At 52.5% G+C, this 26,403-nt stretch overlaps 4 protein-coding genes and 1 long non-coding RNA gene across 6 annotated transcripts; 1 reads left to right on the top strand and 4 right to left on the bottom strand.

Moving 5' to 3' along the window:
- Window positions 1-365: 365 nt before the first annotated feature.
- S100A6 (S100 calcium binding protein A6) lies at window positions 366-2,023 on the bottom strand. The gene is made up of 3 exons (XM_003308491.5): window positions 1,728-2,023; window positions 981-1,139; window positions 366-597 (listed from the first exon to the last, which is right to left on the bottom strand). Exons 2-3 carry the CDS (start codon window positions 1,116-1,118, stop codon window positions 463-465), a joined length of 273 nt encoding a protein of 90 aa, XP_003308539.1. The 5' UTR covers window positions 1,119-1,139; window positions 1,728-2,023; the 3' UTR covers window positions 366-462.
- A 913-nt stretch (window positions 2,024-2,936) lies between these two features.
- S100A5 (S100 calcium binding protein A5) lies at window positions 2,937-7,597 on the bottom strand. Of its 2 annotated transcripts, none has more exons than XM_016927400.3 (3): window positions 7,151-7,597; window positions 5,820-5,971; window positions 2,937-3,216 (listed from the first exon to the last, which is right to left on the bottom strand). In XM_016927400.3, exons 2-3 carry the CDS (start codon window positions 5,955-5,957, stop codon window positions 3,076-3,078), a joined length of 279 nt encoding a protein of 92 aa, XP_016782889.1. In that variant the 5' UTR covers window positions 5,958-5,971; window positions 7,151-7,597; the 3' UTR covers window positions 2,937-3,075. The 2 variants fall into 2 exon arrangements, with proteins under 2 accessions (XP_016782889.1, XP_001138899.2); XM_001138899.7 differs by lacking the exon at window positions 7,151-7,597 and adding an exon at window positions 6,387-6,701.
- A 1,789-nt stretch (window positions 7,598-9,386) lies between these two features.
- S100A4 (S100 calcium binding protein A4) lies at window positions 9,387-11,684 on the bottom strand. Its single transcript, XM_513815.6, has 3 exons — window positions 11,535-11,684; window positions 10,420-10,575; window positions 9,387-9,689 (listed from the first exon to the last, which is right to left on the bottom strand). The coding sequence occupies exons 2-3, from the start codon at window positions 10,558-10,560 to the stop codon at window positions 9,525-9,527; spliced, it is 306 nt and encodes a 101-aa protein (XP_513815.2). The 5' UTR covers window positions 10,561-10,575; window positions 11,535-11,684; the 3' UTR covers window positions 9,387-9,524.
- Window positions 11,524-17,881, top strand: LOC104002834 (uncharacterized). Its single transcript, XR_675251.4, has 3 exons — window positions 11,524-11,691; window positions 14,212-14,907; window positions 17,034-17,881. It is a non-coding gene; the product is annotated as an uncharacterized LOC104002834 (long non-coding RNA).
- On the bottom strand, window positions 13,119-14,894 carry S100A3 (S100 calcium binding protein A3). Its single transcript, XM_003339000.3, has 3 exons — window positions 14,820-14,894; window positions 14,136-14,281; window positions 13,119-13,636 (listed from the first exon to the last, which is right to left on the bottom strand). The coding sequence occupies exons 2-3, from the start codon at window positions 14,274-14,276 to the stop codon at window positions 13,472-13,474; spliced, it is 306 nt and encodes a 101-aa protein (XP_003339048.2). The 5' UTR covers window positions 14,277-14,281; window positions 14,820-14,894; the 3' UTR covers window positions 13,119-13,471.
- Window positions 17,882-26,403: the final 8,522 nt, after the last annotated feature.

The raw sequence follows: 26,403 nt of genomic DNA, 5'->3' as shown, positions 1-26,403 counted from the left end.
CTCTTGCCACACCCAGAGCAAAACACATCTGGGAGCCTCCGGGACTATCTCTGCCCCACTTCCAGGCCCCCAAACCCCATCACATCCCGGCCCAGGGACCATTTCCATCTCCAAGCTCATCCCAGGACTCTCTCTACTGGAAACCACTTAAGCCTTTCCTTAGGATGGCGTTGCCAAGAGGGGCATCTCTCCTCATTCACATAAAGGCACCTTATGTGCTAGAGGCAGCCTTGTCAGGGTGGGTCCTCTGGCCTGGCGAGTCAATGAGTCATTTTCAGAGGTTGACCGTGAGCAAATCTTCCAATGGCTGGTGTCCCACTAAGCCAAGGAGGAACAGAAATCATTCGGAAGCCAGGACGCAAGGGCAAATTTGACCAAAAAAAATTTATTGTACAATTACCCACCACTGGATTTGACTCAGAGAGGACCCCCAGAGGGTGTCTCCATCTTCCCTATTTATTTTCAGCCCTTGAGGGCTTCATTGTAGATCAAAGCCAAGGCCCCCAGGAAGGTGACATACTCCTGGAAGTTCACCTCCTGGTCCTTGTTCCGGTCCAAGTCTTCCATCAGCCTTGCAATTTCAGCATCCTGCAGCTTCTAATGTGTTAGAATGTGAAATCCATACTCAGTGGTGATGACAACCCTGGATTCTTCCCCTTCCCCCTCCCAGGCAACCCTCTCTGCAAGTGGCTCTGTGCTCCCTCATCACCAAGGACCCATGTCCACCTTGGGTTTCACTTTGGCATTGCTTCTCCTCAGCTACTTCTCAGTTACTTGTCCTCATTTGGAGAGATGGATATCCGGCTGGGAGCATCCCCTACCCGCTGGGAGAGTGGGTCTACAGCTCAGTAAGACATGTGGACCAGGGCCTCAGAATGTGGGTAAATGTGAGTCAGATGCACCTGGCACCTCTCTCTCCCCTAATCCTGCTTCCAAAGGACAAGGGTGGGAAAAGGGGTCCTGGGGAGGAGGCCACTCACCGAGCCAATGGTGAGCTCCTTCTGGATCAGCTCCTTCAGCTCCTTCTTGCTCAGGGTGTGCTTGTCACCCTCCCTGCCGGAGTACTTGTGGAAGATGGCCACAAGGAGGCCAATGGCCTGATCCAGGGGGCATGCCATGGCTGAGGGCTGGGCTTGGAGCTGGCAGCAGAGGGCCTAGTCAGTGCCATGGGAGCAAGGACTTCTCACCCACACACCCCAATAATGCTGCCTGCACTAGCCCCGCCTCCTTTGGAACCACCCAGTCTCAGGCCACACACAATGGCATCAGGAGACAGCCCAGGGCTTGAAGGGGAAGGAGAGAGCAGACTAGGGCCAAGGCAAGAGAGGTGGCTTAAGGATTCTAAGAAGCATATAGGAACAGTAGCTTTGGGCACAGCTGAGAACTGTCCTTCAGGGGATCCAGAAGTTGAGGAGTATGGCTGTGCAGGGGAGGGGAATGGAGGCTGCAAAGGCAGCTTAAACACAGCTTCACAGGGCCACACATGGTGGCAATGACACACCCAGGGCACTCCCTTCCGCACCCCAAAAGAGCACACCCCATTGCGATCCCTTAGCCCAAGGCCTGCCTGGCACAGCACTGCTGCTCCTGACTATCCCTCCAGCGCGGGAGCGCCACAGATGGCCCCAGTCTGGATCCAGCGGCTGAACTGGGCAGGGGATGGCTGGACCCCCAGCGTGAGGGCAGCTGGCCCTGGAAAGTACCCAGGGCTCCTGGAGAGAACTCACCGGTAGGGAGGCGGCCAAATGCGACGCGAGCGGTCGAGGGGATGGGCTGTGTCGCAGTCTGACTGGCCTTATAGCGGTCGGTGCCCCGGAGGCCGGCTCGGCCAAGCCCACCCCGCCCGCCCAAGTCCCGCCCGCGCCCCACCCTGCGCCGTGGCTTACACAACGCACATTCGCGGTTTACCCCCTCGACTTTCCACGCCTCCTGCCCGGGGCTGTTCCGGGTTAGGACGGGATGGGGGAGCCCAGCAGTGCCCACTGCACGCCTGGTGACGAGTCTCCCCTCATCTGCGCAGCTCAGTTTGCTCAGTTTGCTCTTCGTGACACGTGACTCGGCAAGGGGAGCAGGAGGAGGACTGCGGCGGTCACCCCTGCTTCCTCTGCCAGACCGTGAATGTGACCCTCGAGCCAGCGCAGCGTCAATGTGGGCAAGGAGGGCGCCTCACAGGATGCCGGTGTCCCACAGAGGATACTCAGGGTCACCCCAGAGGAGATAGGGGGAGTAGCCAGTGGTGTAAAGGATATCTACGGCGCCCATCCCCCACCAGCAACAAGTTCCTACCAACACCTCCACGCCTTCCCCTCAGTGCCCCAAATTCCATTCACTACAGCACCTTTGGTGTTAATGTGCATGCACGTGGGAGCCCAGCCCTGTAAGCACCATTCGTTATTTACGGGGGGAGTGAAGGCCTTTTCAGACCCTCCCCTGAGAAAAGATTTTGATGGAGGAGGCAGGGAGAGAAGAAAGCACTGTCCCCCATAGATGATGAGAGTGGTGCTATTGAAGGGGAAATGGTGAAGAGGGAGGGGGCTGGTGTGGAGGCCAGACATGCCCTTCCTACAGGTGCTGCCAAGGTGGCCTCCGGTGAGCTGTGGACAAGTCAGGCCTGCCTGCCTATCACCGCCCTCAGGAGCCACTCCCAACCCCTCCCAGTGTCCTCCTCTCAAAGCAACTTTCCCTCTTAACTTCCTCTGCATCCTTGCAGAGTTCCCGCCTGGCCTAACTTCCCCATTTTCCAGGCAGGCAAAACTAAGCCATGACAAAACCAATGACGTCCGCACCAAAGAAGGAGAGGAATGCAGTGGGAGCCCAGGACCCTAACCCCCAGAGGCAGAAGCTGTCTCAACCCACTCAAGGAGAGACCCCTCCTGTGCTCCCCTCTCCCCAGGCCAAGGTAGACAAGACAGCTTCAAAACCAGACTCCCAGCACCTGCGATGGAAACTTTATTTCCTCCCATGGAAGGGTCCATCTGGGAGGGAGAGGAGGGCAGGGGGCCAAAGAGGGTCTGTGAGAGGAGCAGCCGAGGTCAGCAGCAAGGGGTGGAGGGTGAGGGTGGAGGGCAGCCCTGGTCACTTGTTGTCCTCTAGAAAGAAGTCGTTGTAGGCCATGCACAGCGTGGTCAGGAACACCGAGTACTCCTTGAAGTCGATCTCCTGGTCGCTGTTCTTGTCCAGGCTCTTCATCAAGTCATCGATGCTGCTCTCCTTCATCTTTTGTGGACCCAGGTGGAGAGACAGCTCAGACCCCGCTCCCAGCCCTGCCCTCGCACCACTGCATGGTGTCATCCCCACCCCGAAACTTCAGGGTGAGCCCCAGCTGAGTCAGTGACACTGTCAGCATCTCGACCCCCAGAGTCTGCCCACTGCCCACACCTAGGGAAGGGCCTGGCATGAGGTAGGGGGTCAGGGACCTGACTCCTGAATGGAAATAAATGACAGCAGGAATGCTAGCCTAGCCTGCCTTCCCTGCAATACTGTCCCCCAGCCAAAGAAACAATCATCTAGGTTTTATACCAACACCTGATAAAAACAGCTTGCTGGGTCAGGCGTGGTGGCTCACACCTGTAATCCTAGCACTTTGGGAGGCCGAGGCGGGTGGATCACCTGACATCAGGAGTTTGAGACCAGCCTGACCAACATGGTGAAACCCTGTCTCTACTGAAAATACAAAATTAGCCAGGCATGGTGGTACATCCCTGTAATCCCAGCTATTTGGAAGGCTGAGGCAGGAGAATCGCTTGAACTTGAGAGGCGGAGGTTGCAGTAAGTAAGATCATGCCATTGCACTCCAGCCTGGGCAACAAGAATGAAACTCCTTCTCAAAAAAAAAAAAAAGAACACCTTGCTGATTATGTGGCATTGAGCATTATCCAAGTCTCTGAGTGACTCTCTCCCCATTCTAAGGACTAGGTGAGAATAAGCCCGGACAAAATGTCTCTCAATGAGAGCAGTGCACTGGGGCTGTGAAGCCACTGCATCCCTCCCCTGCTAGGAGAGCTGTGCAAGAGGCCTGCCTGGAGCCTGGTTGTGCACTGTTGTTCGGTCCCCTGATGTCCCAGCCTGGCTCCATTAGGACGATGGAGTCAGGGTCCTTTGGGTGGAACAGGAAGGAAATATAGACAAGCAGATCCTGATGTCTCCTCATCATTGCCGTCAGCTACAGGTTTTCACAGGAGACATTGGGACTTACAAAGGCGGAAACTGCTTGTCTGTCATGTGATCCTAGTCCCCAGCCTGGGCTCCTGTTATTGCCAGGCCCTCCTCTGGGCGTCTCTCCTTCTGTAATTAATCCCTGCTGGACCTGTGGCCCCTCCCTCTGCCCTCATTAACTCCAGGATGCAGGCAGCCTGGCAGAAGGCCAGAGATCAGGCCTGGGGACGCCCATACCTGCTTCTGTCCCCTGCCCATGTGGCACACTGTGGACCTTCTTTCTGGGAGGGCCTACCAGGGCTCAAGGTGTGATAGATGGAGAGGCACCCAGGCTAAATTTTAAAGGAAACAGGGAGGATGATTCACAGGCCTGGCCCAGAACTCCAGCTCAGCCTCCCACTAGCGGATTGTCCTTAGGCAAGTTATTTGATGTATTTGAGCATTGATTTTTTTTAACTGTAAAAATAATAAGACTAGGCACAGTGGCTCATGCCTGTAATTTCAGCACTTTGGGAGGCTGAGGCGATAGGATCATTTGAGGCCAGGAGTTCAAGAACAGCCTGGGTAAAATAGTGAGACCCCATCTCTACAAAAAATTTTAAAAATTATCTAAGCGTGGTGGTATTCGCTTGTAAGTCCTAGCTTCTCAGGAGGCTGAGGTAAGAGGATCACTTGAGTCTGAAAGTTCAAGGCTACAGTGAGCGATGATCGCACCACTGCACTCTAACCTGGGTGACAGAGTGAGACTCTGTCTCAAAAATATTTATCCTTGGCCAGGCGCAGTGGCTCACACCTATAATCCCAACACTTTGGGAGTCCGAGGCAGATGGATCACGAGGTCAGGTGTTCGGGACCAGCCTGACCAACATGGTGAAACCCCCATCTCTACTAAAAATATAAAAATTAGCTGGGCATGATGGTGCGTGCCTGTAATCCTAGCTACTGAAGAGGCTGAGGCAGGAGAATCGCTTGAACCTGAGAGGCGGAGGTTGCAGTGAGCCAAGATCATGTCACCGCATTCCAGCCTGGGTGACAGAGCGAGACTCTCTCAAAAAAAAAAAAAATATATATATATATATATATTTATTTATTTATTTATTTATCCTCGGGGATATTGTATTATAATAACCTCATGGGCCTTCCCCTCTGTCAGTCACCTCCCTCCCACCACCTCCATCTGGTGAGAACCAGTTCTGTCTCCTCACTACCCTATGTTTACAAGTTAACCTTTCAGTTTGAGTGCCAGCACCATCGGAGAGCCCTGGCCATGCTGTGCACACAGAGAAGAATCAGGCAGAGTCCCTACACTTGAGTTGTACACAGCTGGACCTGGACACCCTGCATCCCTTCACCACCCATGACCCCTAGCACAGGTTCTGCCACTGCTGCGAGAGCCTGGCCCCACCATCGAAGGCTCCTCAATCTCCTTCTCTAAACCCTCCGGACTCAGCCCTTCCTCCTTCTCAGTGAGACCCTGACCCATCCTCCTTCACAGAGGGCTAGAGTTTTGCTGGCCCAAAATCCCCACCATCTTCCTTTGTCTCTGTCCGTAGCCCTTGGCCACCCTGCCCCTGGCTTAGGCTGGAGGATCCTGAGGGTAGGTATGTGTCCCCCAGAGGGAGTACTCAGACTTTGGGGTGGAGGATGAGGGAACAATCACCTACCTCCCCAAGACACAGCTCTTTCTTGATCAGCTCCTTGAGTTCCTTCCTACTCAGGGTCAGTTTGCTACCCTCTCTCCCCGAATATTTGTGAAACGTGGTCACCATAGTGGTCAGGGCCTTCTCCAGAGGGGTCTCCATCACAGTGTGCAGCTCTGTAGAGGGAGAGGGGAAGATCCCATTCCTCAGGAAGTCACCACCAGCAGCACTAGCCTACCTCTGAGGCCCCTCCCTCAAAGAACAAGAGACTGGAACCCAGGATGAGACTGAAATCCACTAACAAGAGCGCCCATCTGTATCAGTACAGGTTACAATGAGACCCACAGCAAACTCTGGAGCAGCTGGTACAAGGAGAACAGCAAGCCCCCAAAGGAGACCACAGACTCTCCTGCTGGGGAGTTGTTGAAAAGGAGGCCTGAGGCAGAAAGATGAGAAGACGGCCTCCTCAAAAGGCCCTGGTGGCAGATGGTGGAGCAGATCAAGGGTCACGATTTTCTCTCTGCTCCTTCCAGCTTAGGAACTGGTTTTCCACAGGCAGTTCACCAGCCTTTCCCCCAGTGCCTGAATCACCTGATATCGAGGAGTGTCCCATTATTAAAGTCGGGGACAGGGCAAAGAGAGAGTCCAGGGCTGAGAGGGGGCTGGGCTGGAACTGAGCGATGAGGTCTCAACAAGGAGCAGCAGGGAGGTGAGCTGAGCTGGCCCAGCTGGTCTCCAGACTCTGGCCCAGAGCAGTGCACACAGAGACGGGTCAGCGGGCAGGGAGGGCCGGGGGCCTCTTGAAATCTCCAGGATCATTCCAAAACCTGGATCCAGAGGCTACGCTTGAATAAGGGCCTGGATTCCAATAGCACAGCCACCCTCAGCCAAGGGAAGAGACAGATGGAGCTCAAGTGACTCAGACTCAAAAACCACTTCCCCCTCAGGGAGGAAGGAGGCAACACCCACGGAACTTGAGGGCTGCAGGTTAAATCTGTGGAGAGTCTTCACTTCCAGCCCAAAGCCCTCCCTGCCATTCTTGAACCAGACCCATCATTCCTCTCCCACCACAAAAACCTCAGCCTCTCCCACCTCAAGGAGACTCAGCTGGGACCACAGTTGAAGGCAAGGGCCTCTGTGCACCTGCAGGAGCATCCTGGCTAGTCCAGACCCCCACCTCCACCCCAGAGCCATTTCTCAAGAAATTCCAAAGGCTCTGCCCTCTCCTCCCTGAGCGCATGCCCGCTTGTGGGGCCAGGCCTCCTTGGTGGAGGTCACCACCACTTGTCACCCTCATCATCCAGCGTGACCCACCAGATATCAGATGAACAGAGACATAGGAAGGAAGGACTTACCACTGTGGGAGTGAGCCCAGAGAATCCAAGCAGCAGGCACAGCCTCCCTCTCACTGCCTTCTGCCTTTATTTCCCTGATCTCTGTCCCTAGGAAACCAGGGGAGAGAAAGGGCCCATGGGAAGTGGTTGGGGACTTGAGGATGCCCACGTCAGAGCCTCCCGGGATGGAGCTGGGGAGAAACCCCTTCTGCCAATCTCGCCTTCCTTGTTTACAAACAAGGGCTGGGGACACACTGAGTTCCCATAGCACACACGTCCCCAATCCCAGAAACTTTATTCTTCTGACCAAAAATTGGAACTCAAAATCTGAAATCTGATGGAACAATAAGCCGAAGAAGGGAAACCAGGCTGTCCTGGAAAGAAAACCTCAGAAGTGTGGGCCAAACACAGGGCACCATCTCCCCGTGTCCTAGAAAGCTCTCCACATCGGGCCCCTCCCACCCATCCTGCCACCCACTCCAGGAGCAGAGAAGACAGCCCTTGAGATGGGGATCAGTGGAGGAAGATATTTTCTGCGAAGGATATGGTCAAGGTCATGAGCTAATATGGACCCAGAGGTTTTTAAAGGGCTTTTAAATGGACGATTTCTTCTAGGCCTTACTGCTCTTCACAGGAAAGGCTTGTCGGAGACTCTTGGCACGGAGGACTGAGAATCAGGAATAGGGAAGGTGTCCAGCAAAGGGCTAAGGCCCAGCACTGGGGTAGAGGTTGTGGATTGGGGAGGGGGGTTCAGGTTCAGGCTGCAGTCAAGGAGGAAGTAGGGGCCAGGGAGAGTTTCCTGTATCCCAGGAGACACTCAGACATCGTTGTACCACAGTAGAACAATGTACTTCTATCACCAGTCCAAGAACAGACCTGGGCTCAGGGTGTAGTACCTATCACTGCTGCAGTCCCACCCCAGCCTGGGGGGCCTCCCCACTGCTCCCCACTCCACCCCACCCCCAGCTGGCAAGGTTGGAGAGGCAGCAGGGATTGGTTGCTATGCAGTAGGCATCTCTGAAGGAGAGCGTGACCTGGGTGGAGGCCCCAGGGAGGGCGCTCCCAGGGAGGGTGGATGGAGAGGGCAGCGGAAGGCAGCAGACTTTCTCCTGAACTGAAATTCCTCCCAAGTCTCTGTAGTCAAACCCTGCGGGAACATCTGAGTCACCTGCCCCACTCCTCTGAAACCTGAGAGAAAAGCCCCATGTGATGAGAGGACAGAGGACCCTCAAGAGGAGGTCAGTGGGACAAAGCCCTCCAGCCTCTGCACCTGACCTCCACGCACCTCTTCCTAAAAGATCCCTGTGTCGCCCAGACATGGCCTTGAAGTCTAACCTCAACCCACCACTGCACCCTGGAGCCACTGGCCTTGAACCTACCTAAGGGGAAGCAATATCATGCCTCATATTTTCTGGGGGGAAAATAATCTCAATTTCATTTGTCAGATCATATATGTGGAATTTTGTCTCCAAAACTATGGTCACCTTCCCACCACTTGCCTCACTCCCACTCCAGCCACTGACCCCCACTCATCTCTTCTGAGGTCCCCTGTCCTTCTCTGAAGGAGCTTGATTCCTGACTGATAACAGATCTCATCCAGGGACCTTTGTGGCAGAGACGGCGGATTCGAGAATGCCTATATTCTCATGCTGCTGCAAACAGCGGGTCTCCCTCCACATTGCCCTCCCTGATCCTACCACGCACAGGAAAGGATTAATCCATCCCTGTGGTTTGAAGCCAATGATCTGGAAGTGGGTGGCAGGACAGGGCCTGGACTGTCAACGTCAGCACTGAGTGCTAGCCCTCCTCCCCATCCCACTCTCGCCTAAATACTTCCTCCCTGCAACTCAGCCTTATTCTTTTCCCTCCGACTTACTCCCAGGACACCCAAACTCCATTCCAGACCCCAACCAGGAACAGATATGACCTTCAATTCCAGCCTCGGTTCAAGATCCTGCCAGAGGCAAGGTTGGAGAGAGGGGGGAGGGGTAAGTGGGCTGGCTGAGATCCCACAGCTGGGACCTTCCAAACCTTGGCAGGGGGGTGGTGAGGGGTCCCCTTCTCGGCTTTGACCACACCGAGTGAACTCTATTGCCTGTGCACACACACTGTTAGTCACCCTGCATCCCTCCCCTAACTTCACTGGTCTGCTGTCCATAAAACTTCAGCTCAACTCCCAGCTCTCCCCACCACCACCCCACAACATATCCCTCAGTCCCCAACCCGCGCCCCCAGAGTCTCTCAAACCATCAGCCTCAAAACTTCCAAGAATCTTTATTGAACTTGCTCAGCATCAAGCGCGTGTCTGAAGGAGCCAGGGTGGAAAAAAAAATGTGCCCACTGGCGACAGGGAAGACCCCAGCTGGCAGACCCCCCAACCACATCAGAGGAGCTTTCATTTCTTCCTGGGCTGCTTATCTGGGAAGCCTTCAAAGAATTCGTTACACATCATGGCGATGCAGGACAGGAAGACACAGTACTCTTGGAAGTCCACCTCGTTGTCCCTGTTGCTGTCCAAGTTGCTCATCAGCTTCTGGAAAGCAGCTTCATCTGTCCTTTTCTGGAGGGAGAAGAGGCTACAGATAGAAAACAGAAGCCCAGTGGGTGGAGCCAGGACCAGACCCAGTTTCTACTCCCAGACCAGAGTTCAGGGAGGCTCCTTTGGGAGGTCCAGTTTGGAACTCCAACCCTCAAGGCTAAGCTAGGGTGGAGAAGGTGCTCCTTGGATAAGGAAGTCTGAGTACCTGGTGCAATGGAAAAATGACGGGACCACTACATTTTCACCCAAGGCTGTTCTAATAATCCCATGAGGTAGTAATAGTCATGAAAACAATATATAAACTGTGTTATGTTTGATACAAATATACATTGTTATTGTTTGAAGGGAACGTCTGCAGGCCTGTGATCATCTCCACATCTGTGTCTTCACATCTACAAGCCAAATAGAAACTCAAACAGTGTCCACTGTTGGAGTGATGGCAAGAGTCAGACAGTCCCGGTCCGGATGGCAGTTGTGTACACTGACCACCTTGGGAAGTTACTTAGCACTCTGAGCTTAGTCTTCCCTTCAGTTAAGTTGTGCAAAGCACCTGGCAGTGTCTGACCCATTCATTCTCAGCCCTCTTTCAGCATGGGGTCAGGCAGTGAGTGGTGGTGTTCAATGTGTTTCCACCCCAGGCAGCCACCCCACTGATAGATGCCCTCTGTAGCTAATGCTCTAGAGCAAGACTGCTGCCCTCCTCTGTGGGAAATGCCCCACGTGGGGACACATTCAGGCACTACCCACTCACCCCCAAGAAGCTGGGCAGCTCCCGGGTCAGCAGCTCCTTTAGCTCTGACTTGTTGAGCTTGAACTTGTCACCCTCTTTGCCCGAGTACTTGTGGAAGGTGGACACCATCACATCCAGGGCCTTCTCCAGAGGGCACGCCATGACAGCAGTCAGGATCTGGGAGCAGGAGGCACAGAGACTGTCTTATTTATCCCACCCCTCAGAGATGTGTTCAGAATGCCAGGCTCCACTCCCATCCCTCCAGGAGCACTTGGTGAGACTCTGCTCCCTCCCTGGGGGAGCCCAGAGCAGTGGGCCCCCGCACCTGGCTGGGAGGGTGTGCACAGTGGGGAACACATGCTCTGGGCAGTGAACATTTGCAGGATCCGCTGCGCAAGCTCTGGAGATTCAGGCAGCAAACTCCCAGGGCCTCCCAGGCCTTGCCTCAACAACAGCATTTTTTCCACCCCTCACTCAGTCTATCCACTCCCACAGCTCAGCCACAAAGGCCCCGCCCTTGCCATTCTTCTCCCTCCCAGAACTGGGTGCGGCTGCTGGAGGCCTGCCCAGGGGCCTGCAGCGGAAAAAACCAGCACAGCCGCTTAGCTCTCAGCATGGGGAGGGGCAAAGTGAGGTGGCAGAGGCAAGGGTTGGAAGAGAAGCTGCAGAGGCCACGCACCTTCTCGAGCTGGGCTGCTGTGTGCAGGGCAGAGGCTCATGGGGCACACCACCAGACAAAGGCCCACAGTTGCCTTCTGCCTTTCCTTTGCTTCCTGCTCCCGAGTGCGCAACCCAGCAAACATGAGCCAGTGCAGATACCCACAGGCACATACATACCAACACGTACTATAGCAACAGCATGTGCAAGCCCACATCTCAGAAGCACCTGGAGAGCTCAAATCCAGTCACTTGCTCGCTTTTCTGTTTGTTTTTTCCTCCCTCTTACGTGCATGTGTGTGTGTGCCATGCACACCCATGCACATGCACACCCACGCACACAATCTACCCAGAGTTCCACATCAGAATCTCACATCTGGATCTCTTTAGCACATCTGGCCCCCACCAGCCTCCCCTTCTCCTTCCCCAGCCCTGGCCTCTGACACCCCTTGCATGCCAGTCAGGCCAACACAACTCACCAAACCAAGAAAGAAGAAGCGCTGAGGAGAGAGGGTTGTAGAGAGGGGAAGAATGGGGACGGCCCAGAGGTCTGACCTATTTATACCCCAGCCAGGCCCTGCCCATAGCAGGGGACAGGGGAGAACGGATACTGCCTTCCTGCTGTGGGCTGATGCGGTAAGTGCCACAGCACCCTCCACCAGCCCAGCCATGGAACCAAGCCTCCTGTTCCCAGGTGGGCACCCGTGGGTAACGGGTAAGCCCTAGCGGTTACCAGCAGGGGACTGGATGAGATGGGCACCACCCAGTGTACATAGCTCAGCCTGAGTTTTAGAGAGGTGGAGGAAGGGGCAGCCTGTGTCTGGAGCACGGGGGACAGGGAGGGAGTAGTCCCATGGGGAGCTAGGAAAGGAGATGCAGGGGGTGGTGGGTGACAGGTGGGAGATTGCCCTGGAAATGTGGTGACACAAAAGCGAGGGGGGAGATGGGAGGATCGCCTGAGGCCAGGAGTTCAAGACCAGCCTAGGCAACATAGAGAGACTTCTGTCTCTATAAAAAGGAAAAACAATTTTTTTTTTTTTAATTAGCTGGACAGCATGGCTGTAGCTTGTAGTCCCAGCTAGTCAGGAAGCTGAGACAGGAGGCTTATTTGAGCCCAGGAGTTCGAGACTGCAGTTGGCTATGCTCAAGCCACTGCTCTCCAGCCTGAGCAACACAGAGGACCTTGTCTCTTAAAAAAATAAAGATTCAAAAACAAAAACTGGGGTGGGGATCCCCATGCCCAGTACTGTCTGCCATGCCAAGTAAGGCTCAGGGTCGGGGCGGGGGGATCTGGAGGGGAACAGGCTCACACCCAAAGGAGGCTCTGGGACCACCTCAGGAACGTCAGTGGGAAAGGTCCTGGGTGAGGTAGTGATGGAGTGGAGTGGCAGTGAGGCATGGGGGCTCACGGATAGATCTCAGGTTCGGAGAGGGTATCAGGAGGGGCCATTTAAAGTTGGGATGAGTGTCAGGAATGAAGAATCCAGGTTGGGGTGGAGAGTTAGAGGTGAAATGGCATGAAATAGGGGAGTTATAATTCGGGTCAACTTCTCAGGGTGGGCTACAAACTCAGTGAGGGTTAGAAGTAGGGGGTTAAGGCCCTCAGGGGGCTGCAGCTTCAGGGATAGGGGCTAGCTCAAGTTATTCCCTTACCCCTCCATACAGAGCACCCCTTCCTGGCTGGGAGAAACACCTCAGACACCCTAATCCCATTAGTGCTGCTCTCTGGGCTCCCACAGCCTGAGGCAGGGAACAAACACCCCCACTGCACCCACAGCCCCACCCTCCTCCAACCATGAGCACTGAGTCCCAGGGGAAACTCAGGCAGTCCTCTCTCAAAGATCCCAAAGAAAGAGAGAGAGGAAGGGAGGACAGGGGTCCTTGTATTGTCCCCACGTCCTCCTGCTGGACCCTGGAGGCCACTGCATTTCTGCAGGGTCTGCAACTTCCCTCAGGGAGCATTCCCTGCCCCTGCCCTCAGCTGCCTTCCCGCAGTAGAAAAGGCCAGAGAGGAGCAAAGAGCTCAGGAGACGCGTCCTCAGACAAGAACCAAACAAAACCAAGCTGACGCCAGTTTTTTATTAGGAGTTAAATAGGCCCTTTCCCATCGTGGTCTCATTGGTGCACGCTCTGCTGAGCCTCGAGGGCCTCAGAGCAGATCCCGCCTCCTCCCATCCACAAGGGAGGCCACAGGGGTGCAGCAGGCAGGCTGGGCCCCAGAGTGGCTCTACCCCTCATTCGCTGGGCATCCTGAGGAAGGAGCCCTCACATCTCTGGGCCTCCTAGGTAAAATGGGTTAACTGATCGCAGAAGACCTGGGCAAGTCCAGATTGAAAGGGGTACAGGAGAGAGGGTAGGAGGGGGTGTGGGAGACATGCCCAGCCCCCGACAGCCAGCGCACCCCCTGGAGCAGAGGCTACTGGGAGCAGGGGGGCTCTGAGGGGCAGTCCTTGAAGTACTCGTGGCAGTAGAGACAGAGGCAGGCAAGTGAGCGCACATACTCCACAAAGTCCACCTCGCAGTCCTTGTTGGTGTCCAGAACACTCATGAATTTGTTGTAGTCACATTCCCGAAACTCAGTCTGTGCAAGGGAAGGGTTGGGAGAGGTAAGGGAGTAGGATGAGGAGGGCAGAACAGCCTCACACGCCACCTCCCTCCCTCCTCTCCCAAGTGGACCCACCCCACCCCAAACTACACCCTTCTGAGGGCCGACTTCAACCTCCCTGCTCTGATAATGCACTCGTTGCAATCCCCTCCCAAATCTGTCCTCTCAGATTATTAATTGAGCACCTACTATTTGCTACTGAGTGCCTACCAAGTGTTAGGCATTCTTCATGGTGCTCTCACTCAGTCCTCTCAACAGCTCTGCAAGGCAGCAGGGATGATTGTCATCCCATTTTACAGATGAGGAAGCTGAGGTTTCTGCTGTGTCAGTTCTCCCCCTCCCACTCCCTCCTCACAATCCAGCCCCCTCCCCTTGCTGTCCTGTGCTCATGCTTGTTGTCCCCAGGTCTCTCTTTGCAGAGTCTAGGCAGTGCCTCCCACCGGATGAGGAGGGGACGGACACTCTGACTGCTCACCGGGGTCCAGGTGGCCAGCTCCTTCTGCAGCAGCTCCTTGAGCTCCGCCTGGCAGAGCTTGTATTTGTCCCCACAGTGCCCTGCATATTCCTGGAAGGTGCACACGATGGCAGCTACTGCCTGCTCCAGAGGCCTGGCCATCCTCACTGTCACAGAACAAGGGTGTGACTCACAGCAGAGTTCCAGGCCAGCCCCCCCGCTCACCTCTGCCCTCTGTGTTTCTCAGAGACTGTTCCCAGACCCATCTTAACCTCCATCAGGCTTCAGGCCCCACAGTCTCCCCCTCCTCTGAGCAGCCCTCCCAGACCACACCAGCCCCTCCTAATTTATCCCCCTGCTGTCCTGTTGTTATTTCCCCATGTAGAGGTCTCATTGCCCCAACATCGCTGTAAACTCCTCAGAGAGACAGCATCCTACCCCACCACACACACACCCCACTGTGGGGCTCCTTAAGCACTCTCAGATTATCTGCCACCTCTTCTTATCCCCAACACCCAGGGGTGGCTCGGTCCCAGTCTGCCCCAGCCCATGAGATGCCCTAGAAGCCTCCCTCCCTGCAGGAACTTGCCACAAGGAGAGCCTGGCCCTGTGCTTCTCTGCCCTCAGCCCTTGGAGAAGCTAGGCCTTAGCAGGGAGGGGCAGGTCTGAGAGGCGCCCCCACCGCCTCACCACCACTCCCCTCACCCTGCCTCCTGCCTTGAACTCAAGGAAGCTGCACCCAGAAGAAAAACTTGTGGGATCCTCTCTGCCTGTCACCAGCTGTGCAACCCTGGTGAGCCATTTGTCTCTCTGGGTCTCAGGGGCGGGGCCTGATCTGTAAGGTGGGGTTCATCCCACCTCGCTGGCCTAGTCAGGAACCTGAACCAGATGGTCTCTTGAGAGTTGACCACTTCGGGTGTTTACCAATCTGAGACTGGCCTCCCCTGAGGTTACCCTCCCGACCCCTGGGGGTTTTGAGCAGGGAGGTTCTGTATAGGGATACCCTGTTCTATTGGAGGGGAAGCCCTTCCTGGAATTGCTCACCTCCCCCCACTTCCACTGTCCCCTTCCACCGCCCTTCTGGGATGATGCCTCCAGCCTGGGAAAACCCGAAGGCGGCCAGGAAGGCAAGAGTTTTTTCCATGCTAGCCCAGTGACTCACTCCTGATTCCCCCATGGGACAAGAGTCCTGCAGCACAGGGCGGCCAGGGCCAAGACTCTCCCTGAAGATTTGCCCACTGCTGGGCCCCCTCCTGGGAGCAAATGGCTGGCATGGTTGTGGCTGGCAGGAAAGTAGGGGAAGGGGAGTGGGGAGTGCCAAGCACTGCCAGGATTTAATTCATTGTAAACACCCCAGGATTAGAGCAAGGTGTCCAGGTTCCCAGGAGAGGAAAGGGCCATGATCCTCGGAAATGAGGAGACTCAGAGGTGAAGCAAGGAGACAAGGAGCAGGTGAGGGGCCTGATCAAGGGGAAGACCAGAGCCTTGAGCCCAGTGCTCCCACCCCAAGGCAGACCTTAGCTCTACACACCTCCCTGCCCAAACTTCCCCGACAGCCCCTCACTGTGCAAGGAAACCTCTGCGTCCACTATATCTGACTTCCCTCCCCCTGTCAGGCCCGCCTGTGGTCATCTCTCTGCTTCCAATGCCAGACCCTGGGTCAGGAGTCAGGCTGGCTACTGGGGGTCCCCAAACTGCCCTGACACTCAACCCAGGGCAGGACCCAAGCAGCTGGCACTCACCACTGGTGCTGGCGTTTCAGCTGTAGGAGCTTAGAGACAGGGCGTCACTATTTGTAGCCTCCCAAGAAAGGAAGGAAGTAATTATGGGGGACTCAAGTAGGTCAACACTGAGGATGCCCTCAGGGATCCCTCAGCAGCCCCATTACAGGCCCCACCTGCCCACCTATCCATGCATACATCAAAGGCCAGTCTGGGCTCAGACACCACTCCCCTTTCATTCCCCATCTGCCCTCCCCCAGAGTTGGGAACTGGGGACAGTCTCCTGCCAAGTCCTTCCAGCTCAGTTGGAGGAGACAGTCTGGCTTATCCATCACATCACAGCCCCATCTCTTCACTCTGCAGAGGCCCCCAGAATACCAAGTGGGGACACATTTCTGCCTCGCTCAGGTTGCACCCCTACAAATCTCTATTCCGGGGAGAACTTGGAGAGCACGTGGCTAAGCCTCCCCTTTACAGACGAGAAGTCTGAACTTGCCTGACCAGATCCCAGCTTTTGGCTGTGAACTGCTTGCTTCCCAGGGGGGAAATCATCAGGTGGGATGTCTTTGAGGCACAGGAAGGAGGTGTGTTCCTCCCAGGGGCACTTCCAGAGTCTAAGCTTGAGTTTTCTGGCCCTTCCACCCCAAGTGATGGGAATGAATTTGGGCTAGAGTCACATGAAGGCTGGCCAGTGGCTGGAGCTCCTTAAGGGCTATTTTCCTTCTTCTCCTGCTCTGCTCAGCGCCAAAACAACTTTCCTTGAAGTCTTGTGGGTGGCAGGATGGGATTTCCTCTGGCTTTTAGTTTGAGTGTGTAGCCTTTTTGGGTCTCAGCATCATGGGAGGGTCATCCATTTGTGTCCCCTCTTGGGGTGAGCACTGGGCTTCCACTTCTGTCTTCCTCATTCCCCAAACCATCAGGATCAAAGCTCAGGTTCGGCTTGGCTTGGCCAATGAGCTCAGGGCACCGGGGGCCCCAGTACAGATTCTGCTTTGACTTAGATTTTGACCTACTCATTTCTTACTGCCTTGTGGGCTCTGCAATGCTTTGAAAAGATTTAATTCTATGCAGCATTTTTTGTTGTTTTTAGCTGAAGTGGGCACAGACCACCATATTACCAGAAACAGACATACTTTCATGTAACTTCTCTATTCTCTCCTTCACACCAGAGCCTGAGAAACTCCTCCCTGTTTTATAGGAAGAGAACCCAAAACCTAGAAGAGCGTGAGAGGGAAAAGAGGAAGGAGATTGACTCCCAGGCCAGCAAAGAAGCCTTCCTGCCCATGCAGGCAGCCAGGGAGCCAGTGACACCTTCGACCTCGCCCTCGGCCCCCAGCACCCAAGCCTTGCCTGTGCCGTCCTCTCCTTGGAGACTCAGCCCTGTTGGGGAGGGGAGTGAGCAATAGAGGAGGGAAGGAAAAGAGGAGCTGTGATTAGCCCTGTTTTATAATGGGCTATATAGCCCTGTTTTATATGGGCTTTTTAATGGAAGTATGGGGAGCAGGGGGTAGAGAACAAGAGACAGTCACGCAGCAGAAGTGGGGGCCAGAGTGCACCAGCAATTAATTCAGCTCTAGGTCGAGCTTAATTATTCCCACCTGTGATATCCCAGCTCTTCCCCCAGCCACCTCCCTTAAGCAGCCTACCTCTGCTCTCGGGGCTTCATTTTACTCATCTGTCAGTGATGGAGGATGATAATAGTAACTACCTCATAGGTTTGTGCAGGGTTTAAATAAGCTAATACGTATAAAGTTCATAGAATAAATAGTGCCCAGCACATGGCAAGGGCTTGATAAATGTTAATCAAGAGATGGGTGAGGCCGGGTGTGGTGGCTCACGCCTATAATACCAGCAATTTGGGAGGCCAAGGTGAGCAGATCACCTGAGGTCAGGAGTTCGAGACCAGCCTGGCCAACATGGTGAAACCCCGTCTCTACTAAAAATACAAAAATTAGCTGGGCATGTTGGCACGAACCTGTAAACCCAGCTACTCAGGAGGCTGAGGCAGGAGAATTGCTTGAACCCAGGAGACGAAGGTTGCAGTGAGTTGAGATCGTGCCACTGCACTCCAGCCTGGGCAACAGAGCAAGACACTGTCTCAAAAAAAAAAAAAAGAGAGAGAGAGAGAGAGATGGGTTAACTTGCCCAGGGTCACGTAATAGTGAGTGGCAGGCCTAGCAGGCATTCATTTTTCGTATAAATATTTAGATGCATTGGGGGTATAGCCATAAACAAAACAAAAGTCCCTGCTCTGTGGAGATGACAGTCTCTTGGGGAAAACAGACAATAACAAAATAGGTGCTTAACAGATTGCTGATATAAATGCTATGAAGAAAAATAAAGCAGAGCTGGGTGAAAGAAGATGATGGTAGGGAGCGACTAGGGAGCGACGCACTTTATTAATATATGGGTGGTCAGGGAAGAGCCCAGCAGCCCGGCTCCTTGCCCTTGTCCTCATCCACCAGCCCCTGGTGTTTCTCAGCTTGGCAGACCTCTCTGGGTTGCAGCACCTTGGTTTGTCCACTGGGAGAGAACTGGGAGAGACTCAGACTGAGACTGCGGGGAGGGTGGGAGCTCATTCTGGGAGGTGAGGCCTGAGGGGTGGGGTGGGGGGACAGAGTGGTCAAGGTACAGGACTTTGGGGTTGGCCGACTGTCATGGAAAGAACCTCTAGGCTCTACCTTCCTCTTGCCACCTGCCCTCAAGCATGTTACATTCTTTACCTTGTTAGAGCCTTAATTTCCTTACCTCCAAAATGGGTTTGGAAGATTCCTACTTTAAGAATTCGACATGAAAGCGCTTTCTATCACTCGCTGTCACTGTGGACAATGTCAGGGCAGAGGCCTCTGAGTCCAATTCAACAAACATGCACTGAGTCACCTCAGGGGGGCTGCAGGGAGGGCGGGAGGGGAGGGAGAGAACCAGCCTCTCCCCAACAGTTCACTTGGTCCTGCCTCCTCCATGCAGGTGGAGGGGAGAGCTGTAACTTCCCTTCCCTTGCTTTCACAAACTCTTCTTGGGGTGATTGGACTCTCTGCCCTGCTGGAAGTTCTTCCCCAGCATCTCCCCTGAATCTGCCTTTCTGCAGTGGTTCCGAATGCATCCCACATGAACCGCCCCTCCAAGGCCTGGAGAGGGACCGTCCTCCTCCCACACCCCGTCCAGTGTCCACACACTCAATTGTTCATGCTCGGGCTGAGCCCAGGACCCTTGCTGCTCACCTTCCAGAGCCCCCCGCCCCGCCCCCCACTGCAGATGTGGAGCTGACCGCTGAGAAATGCACCATATTTGGAGGGCAAGGAGCTCTCTCCCCATAGGGGCAACGCGTGTGGGTGCATGAAGGGTGAGAGCTGACACTATCTGATCTGGCAGGACTTATTATAGCACTGACTCTCTCTCCCCTGCACCCATTCTCCCTGGCTCTGTCGCCCCAATATCACCACTATCACCATACGCCCTTGGAAACTGCACCGCCTCCCTGAAGGTCAGTGTCTGGTTCTGAACCTCGGGGAAGAACAACATAAATTGTCCTGAGCATCTGGATATCCCACATGCTTGTGCCAAAAGGGCCTGGGCCCCAGAGACAGGGTGAACCCACCCCAATCCCATAGCCCCATGGGACCAATGAACCTTGTCAAAATGATTAGCTTCCTTTCTCATCATCTGAGCCAAATATAGGGAAGGTGTAGGAAGGGGTATTTGATGACTGGGACTGGTGTGGAGCCAGGAAGGCCTTTGCTACAGAATTGGGGACTGGGCCTGGGGAGATGGGAAGAGGATCTGAACTGAGATCAAAGAGGCCTGTGGACCTACTACTTAGACCTACTACTTCTTTTGACTGCCAAGTCAGTGACTGATTGTGAGCAATTCACAGATGAGAGCAGTGAGTCAGTGGAGAGATCAAGTGACCTAAAGACAAGGGCATGGGGGCCCTATTTCAGCCAGTCCCTTGTCTCAGAGCCCAGCTTTGCCTTCATTCTGTCCTTTCTTGGAGGGTTAATAGGCTGCCAGGGATTAATGCGAAAAAGCAAATGCCAAAGTGACAGTAGGGCAGGATGCAGGGTGAGGTATGTGTTCCTGAGGCTCTCCTCCGGCAGCAGCTCTAGGAGGAAGTGGGAGACAACTGGCCCAACAAACTTTTGAACAGAGCTATTTCTAGACTCTCCTCCTCTGTGCCTCTGCACAGAGATTTGGGGAGAGGAAAGGGGATAAGGAAAGATTGCCGGAACCATCTGGGAAAGTGGTGTTTGTTAGTTTGTCAAACGCCCAGAAGGAAAGGAAATCAGCCTCTTTCAGAACCTGCCCAGCTCCAAGGGCAGCCAGCTGAGGCTAGTCTCCACCAGCCAAAACAGCCCCAGAACCTGAGCCAAGAGAAGCCAGGAATTATTGTGAGCCTAAGGCCCAAAAGAAACCAGACTGCACTAATCCACCAGGAGCAAGTGGGCCTGCTTCCCCCAGTGACTCAGGATAGGGACACTGAGAGTCTGGATGCTGCTCATCCAGGTCCCCTTCACCTTACACAAAGCCCCAGGCTTTGGAGATGGCTGTGGGAAGGGGAGGAAGGCCCGGACTGCCACCCTAGTGTCCACAGGGATGAGGACCTTTCTTAAGACATGGGTCAAGTCCTGACACTACTCCTTATTTAACCTCTCCCAGCCTCTGTTTCCTTGTCTGTGACGTGCAGAAACTAATAGCATAGCTCTGCTCTCACCCAATTGCCCCGAGGATTAAATGAGATGACACTTGAATAGACCAGCAGAGTGCCTAGCTGGAGGGAGTGCTCCACAAATGACAGATGCTGCTCCCTCTCAGTTTCCTCATCTGTAAAAACGGCCTAATGATAGCTCCTCTCGGGGTTACCATGAGGCTGAAATGACAGTGTGCATGAAAGGAACTCTGAGAACTGCTACAGAAATGTTAATTACCATCATCGTGATTCCCTGACCTATAGTTACTGGCTCCCTTTCCTACAGGATATTAGGAAGGTGGGCTTCTCTCTTTTTATTGCTATGAAAAGAGACCATGTATCATTGAGGGCCTGCTCCGCCTTGCCTCGCCAGCCCCAGATGTGCAGTCAAGGCAGAATCATAAGTGAGAACAAGCAATTGTCCCAGCGCCTTCTCACTTGGCCTTTTCTGTCTCTGGGGGCCCTATCTGAGCTACTCTGGAAGTGGTTCTCAAAGATCAGTTTCCCAAGTAAGTAAAAAAACAATTCAGGCCAGGCATGCGGGCTCATGCCTGTAATCCTAGCACTTTGGGAGGCCGAGGCGGGCGGATCACGAGGTCAGGAGATCGAGACCATCCTGGCTAACACAGTGAAGCCCCGTCTCTACTAAAAATACAAAAAATTAGCCGGGCTTGGTGGCGGGCGCCTGTAGTCCCAGCTACTCGGGAGGCTGAGGCAGGAGAATGGCGTGAACCCTGGAGGCAGAGCTTGCAGTGAGCTGAGATCGCACCACTGCACTCCAGCCTGGGCGACAGAATGAGACTCCATCTCAGAAAAAAAAAAAATTCAGGAAAACACTGTGCATTATTCTTCCACTATCCATCCCCTCTTTCTTCATTATTAAGACCCATTTTTTTTCTTCTAAGATGTCAATGTGGTCAGCTAAAAACACTTGGTTACAGCTAAGACTAGCCAAATTACACAGTTAAGGCCAAAGATGTAAGTGGAAGTCTCTGGGGGAGGGCACTTCTATCATAATAAAAAGGCAAAGGCTCCTGTGGAAAAGGCATTTTGCACCTCACCCTTATTCTGTCTTCCAGCCTGGAACATGGACAGTGAGGCCTGGAGGTATAGCAGCCATAGTGTGATCACGAAACAACAAGCCATGAGGAAAATAGTAGATGTCCTATATATTAAAGGGCCAGAAAATGAAAAGACACTGGATCTCAGATGGCATCTCCGGAACCCTGAATCAAACCTGAACATCCTACTCCAGACTTCTTGTATAAGACAATTGAAGCCGCTAGCATTAGTCAGATTTTCTGTAACTTATAGTTGAAAAAAAAACCCTAACTAGTAGAGAATTTGATATCTTAAAGTGGAATCCTCAAGTAAAAGAATCTAAAATGTGGGGGCCAGGCGCGGTGGCTCATACCTGTCATCCCAGTACTTTGGGAGGCCGAGGAGGGTGGATCACGAGGTCAGGAGTTTGAGACCAGCCTGACCAACATGGTGAAACCCCATCTCTACTAAAAATACAAAAATTAGCCGGGCGTGGTGGCGGGTGCCTGTAATCCCAGCTACTCAGGAGGCTGAGGCACGAGAATCACTTGAACCCAGGAGGTGGAGGTTGCAGTGAGCCAAGATCGCGCCCCTGCACTCCAGCCTGGGCGACACAGTGAGACACTGTCTCAGAAAAAAAAAAAAAAAGAATCTAAAATGTGAACTTGGCTAAGTAGAGGGAGGAAGGTAGTGAGATATGATGACCCAATATGTCAGGCTGGAAAGTCAGGACCTTTGTTGTGAAATGACAAAATATTTGGTCAGACCCTGGCATATCTTGGAACATGGACCAAATAGAAACCTAGGTGTAGTAATAGAGGAAGTGGCAGAAAAAGTTTAGAAAGTTAGCATGAGCTTGTTCCTTGCATCTTTCATCAAAGACCTACAAGAGTAGGATGCTGCTATTACAAAAAAACTGAAACAGGTGTCATTGGCTTTGGGAGCAGGCAATGGGTGAAAGCCGGAAGGGTCTCTAGAAGATTATTAGTAATGATTTGAAGGACAGTGAGGAAATTGTTACTGGAGTCTAGAAAAGAGAGATCCTGTTAGGTAATTCCAGGATGTCTGGCAACACTGTTGTCTGTGGTTACATGGAAAACAGAAAGGTACCTAATCAGTTTATGGATATGGGTAAGGAGATTTTTATGCAGAATACGAAAGTACCAATTGGCTTCTTCTGGCTGCCTATGATAAAATATGAGACTAGAAAGTTGAACTAGGCCGGGCGCGGTAGCTCATGTCTGTAATTCCAGCACTTTGGGAGGCCAAGGTGTGCAGACCACGAGGTCAGGAGATCGAGACCATCCTGGCCAACATGGTGAAACTCCATCTCTACTGAAAATACAAAAAATTAGCTGAGCATTGTGGTGCATGCCTGTAGTCCTAGCTACTAGAAAGGCTGAGGCAGGAGAACCACTTGAACCCCAGAGGCAGCAGTTGCAGTGAGCCAAGATCATGCCACTGCACTCCAGCCTGGCAACAGAGCGAGACTCCGTCTCACAAAAAAAATGTTGAACTAAAGAAGGAACTACTCACCGGGGAGGCAGAGGTTGCAGTGGGCCAAGATTGTACCACTGCACAGCCTGGGCGACAGAGTGAGACTCCATAAAAAAAAAAAAAAAAAAAAAAAAAAAAAAAAAAAACAGAAGGAACGAACTATTCAGCTTCTTAAAGAATTATAGAGGGCCCAGCACAGTCTTTCCAACAGCAAATGACTCTCAAACTAATAAATGGCCTAATGGCCTTGGGGCAAACACCAAATCCAGATCCCTAACAGTAAAAAGGAACTCAGGATAAAGATGAAGTAAGTCAAAGGTAAGACCTTGTAATGAGACCTCAAAAAGATTTAAGGGCAAGCTTCCTAGATCTTCTCAGATAAATAATACAACGTCTAATAATTCTAGAAGTGTACCTCTTAGGCTCTTTCAGACTAGAAGGCTTTTAGGAATCTCAAGGGCATTTACTCTCAGCACCCTGACTCTCAGTCCAAGCTGGAGAGAGACCAATCTTAAAAAGATTTGTAGGTATGGCTTTGTCTGTTAAGTGAATTATAAATTGATGCACAGTGAGGCCACATTTTTACAGGAATTATATCATTTTGGACTACAAGGGACCGAGATGGCTTAAAACCAAAAGAAGTTTTTGAGTCTTCAACTTCAAATGGGCAAGAACTAGGCTGAGAAAGCTACTTAGCTATCAACACAGTTACTTCTTTTGGAAAATAGAGAGTTAACTCAGAAAATGGAGTCAAGAACCTAGAGGCCAAGAGCCAAGAAGAACTACTTATAGAGAGCAGAACTGGGCCCTAGTCAAGAATCTGGTGACATATGTCTGACTCAATTTCGGAATTGCTATGGACCAATGCACCAATTTGTGCCTCCAGTACACCACCACACCCTTAAGAATAGGAGTGTTTGTGGCAGTTATCTTTTTAAAAAAAAAAAAAACAGAGTCTTACTCTGTCACCCAGGCTGGAGTGCAGTGGTATGATCTCAGCTCAGTGCAATCTCCACCTCCCAGGTTCAAGCGATGTTCCTGCCTCAGCCTCCCGAGTAGCTGGGATTACAGGCGCATGCCACCATACCAAGCTAATCTTTGTATTTTTAGTAGAGACGGGGTTTTGCCACTTTGGCCAGGCTGGTCTCAAATTCCTGAGCTCAAGTGATCTACCCACCTCAGCCTCCCAAAGTGCTGAGATTACAGGCGTGAGCCAACAAGCCTGCATGGCAGTTATCTACCTTTATCTCACCTGTGAACACCAACTATGTTCTTCACAGGACTTCAGGCCAAGAGGAACCACTTTTGAGGAGCCGTCCTGGAGGAACTGCACATGAGAAGCCTTATTCATATCTCTGGGCCTGTCTCAGATAATAAGATCAGAGACATCAAATTGATGCCTTAAAGAGATGAGACTTTGTGGGTCTTGGGAAGGAGATTAATGTATTTTGCATATGGGAGGGATGTGAATTGCGGTTGCTAGAAGACAGACTATGGTATTTAGTCTCCAAAGATGGTCACTGTCAATTTTATGCATGCTGCTCTTTACATTAAAAGATGTCTAGCCAGGCGCGGTGGCTCACGCCTGTCATCCCAACACTTTGGGAGGCCGAGGCAGGCAGATCACGAGGTCAGGAGTTCAAGACCAGCCTGACCAACATGGTGAAACCCTGTCTCTATGGAAAATACAAAAATTACCCAGGCGTGGTGGCGCACGCCTGTAATCCCAGCTACTCAGGAGGCTGAGGCAGGAGAATCACTTGAACCCAGGAAGTGGACGTTGCAGTGAGCCAAGATCACACCTCTGCACTCCAGCCTGGGCGACAGAGAAAGACTCCAACTCAAAAAAAAAGAGAGAGAGATGTCTAATTCTCCTCCTCCCCTTAATCTGAGCCAGACTTAATGATTTTTTTTTATCATTAGAATATAGAAGAAATGATGTCCTGGGATTTCTGAAATAAATCTTAAGAAATACCAGGCACAGTGTCTCATATCTGTATTCCCAGCACTTTGGGAACCTTGAGTCCAGGAATTTGAGACCAGCCTGGGCAACATGGTGAAACACTGTCTCTACAAAAAATGCAAAAATTAACCAGGTATGGTGGCGTCTACCTGTAGTCCCAGCCACTTGGGAGGCTGAGGCAGGAGGATTGCTTGACCCTGGGAGGTGGAGGCTGCAGTGAGCCATTATTGCACCACTGCACCCAGGCCTGGGTGACAGAATGAAACCCTGTCTCAAAAATAAATTAATTAATTTAATTAAAATTAAAATTAATAAATCTTAAGCCTACCAGCTGCCACGTAGGCCTCATGCAATGCTCACTTTGGGATTTGTCCTCTCAGGACCCTACTGCCATGCTCTAAGAAGCCCAAGCCACATCGAGAGGCCATGGTAAGCACTCCGGCTGGCAGTTCTAGCTGAGGTCCCAGCTCACATTCGGTATCAATTGCCACACATGTTAAGCAAGCTACCATAGAAGTTGAGTTTGTTCAAACATTCAGATTACTCTAGCTCCGATTTCCACCTACATGGAAGACCCCACGTGAGAACCATCAACTAAGCCCAGTCTACCTGCAGAACCATAAGAGATAATAAATTTTTGCTCTCAGCCAGGCATGATGGCTCACATCTGTAATCCCACCACTTTAGAACCTGAGGCGGGCAGATCACCTGAGGTTAGGAGTTCAAGACCAGCCTGACCAGCATGGAGAAACCCATCTCTACTAAAAATACAAAATTAGCTGGGCGTAGTGGCACATGCCTGTAATCCCAGCTACTCAGGAGGCTGAGATAGGAGAATCACTTGAACCCGGGAGGCGGAGGTTGGAGTGAGCAGAGATTATGATGCCACTTCACTCCAGCCTGGGTGACAGAGCAAGACCCTGTCTCAAAAAAAAAAAAAAAAAAAGAATGTACAATATAATATAGAATGTGTTGTATAGAATACAATACACTTGTTTTCTGAAAACAGGTGTACTGCCTGTCTTGGTCCATTTTGTATTGCTACAACAGAATACCACAGACTGGTATTCAAAACAAAACAGATATTTATTGGCTCACAATTCTGGAGGCCAGGAAGTCTAAGCTGGAGGGGGTAACACCTGGAGAAGGCCTTCTTGCTGCATCATCTCCTGGTGGAAGAGCAAAGAGAGGGAGAGAAATAAAAGGTGGGGGGACAAATTCATCCTTCTATAAGGAACCCGCTCCTGTGATAACAGCATGAATCCATTCATTACAGCAGAGCCCTCATGGCCTAATCACCTGTTAATTACTGTTGCTTTGGAGATAAAGTTTCCAACACATGAACTTTGGGGAACACATTCAAACCATAGCACTGCCTAT

The sequence above is a fragment of the Pan troglodytes genome, chromosome 1 (genome assembly GCF_028858775.2).
Source record: "Pan troglodytes isolate AG18354 chromosome 1, NHGRI_mPanTro3-v2.0_pri, whole genome shotgun sequence".
In the NCBI taxonomy this organism is placed as follows: domain Eukaryota; kingdom Metazoa; phylum Chordata; class Mammalia; order Primates; family Hominidae; genus Pan; species Pan troglodytes.
The sequence above is the reverse complement of the archived record's forward strand: the minus strand, read 5'-3'. Positions and strand labels throughout refer to the sequence as shown.

Coding starts and splice junctions, on each gene's coding strand:
- S100A5 (XM_001138899.7), bottom strand. CDS start 6,408: ATGGGACACTCCTCGATATCAG. Junction 5,972..6,386: donor GGGACACTCCTCGATATCAG/GTGATTCAGGCA, acceptor CTCCCTCTACAG/AGCTGCACACTGTGATGGAG. Junction 3,217..5,819: donor AAGAGCTGTGTCTTGGGGAG/GTAGGTGATTGT, acceptor GGTCCACAAAAG/ATGAAGGAGAGCAGCATCGA.
- S100A3 (XM_003339000.3), bottom strand. CDS start 14,276: ATGGCCAGGCCTCTGGAGCAGGCAGTAGCTGCCATCGTGTGCACCTTC. Junction 13,637..14,135: donor AGCTGGCCACCTGGACCCCG/GTGAGCAGTCAG, acceptor TCCCTTGCACAG/ACTGAGTTTCGGGAATGTGA.
- S100A6 (XM_003308491.5), bottom strand. CDS start 1,118: ATGGCATGCCCCCTGGATCAGGCCATTGGCCTCCTTGTGGCCATCTTC. Junction 598..980: donor AGGAGCTCACCATTGGCTCG/GTGAGTGGCCTC, acceptor CTAACACATTAG/AAGCTGCAGGATGCTGAAAT.
- S100A4 (XM_513815.6), bottom strand. CDS start 10,560: ATGGCGTGCCCTCTGGAGAAGGCCCTGGATGTGATGGTGTCCACCTTC. Junction 9,690..10,419: donor AGCTGCCCAGCTTCTTGGGG/GTGAGTGGGTAG, acceptor TTCTCCCTCCAG/AAAAGGACAGATGAAGCTGC.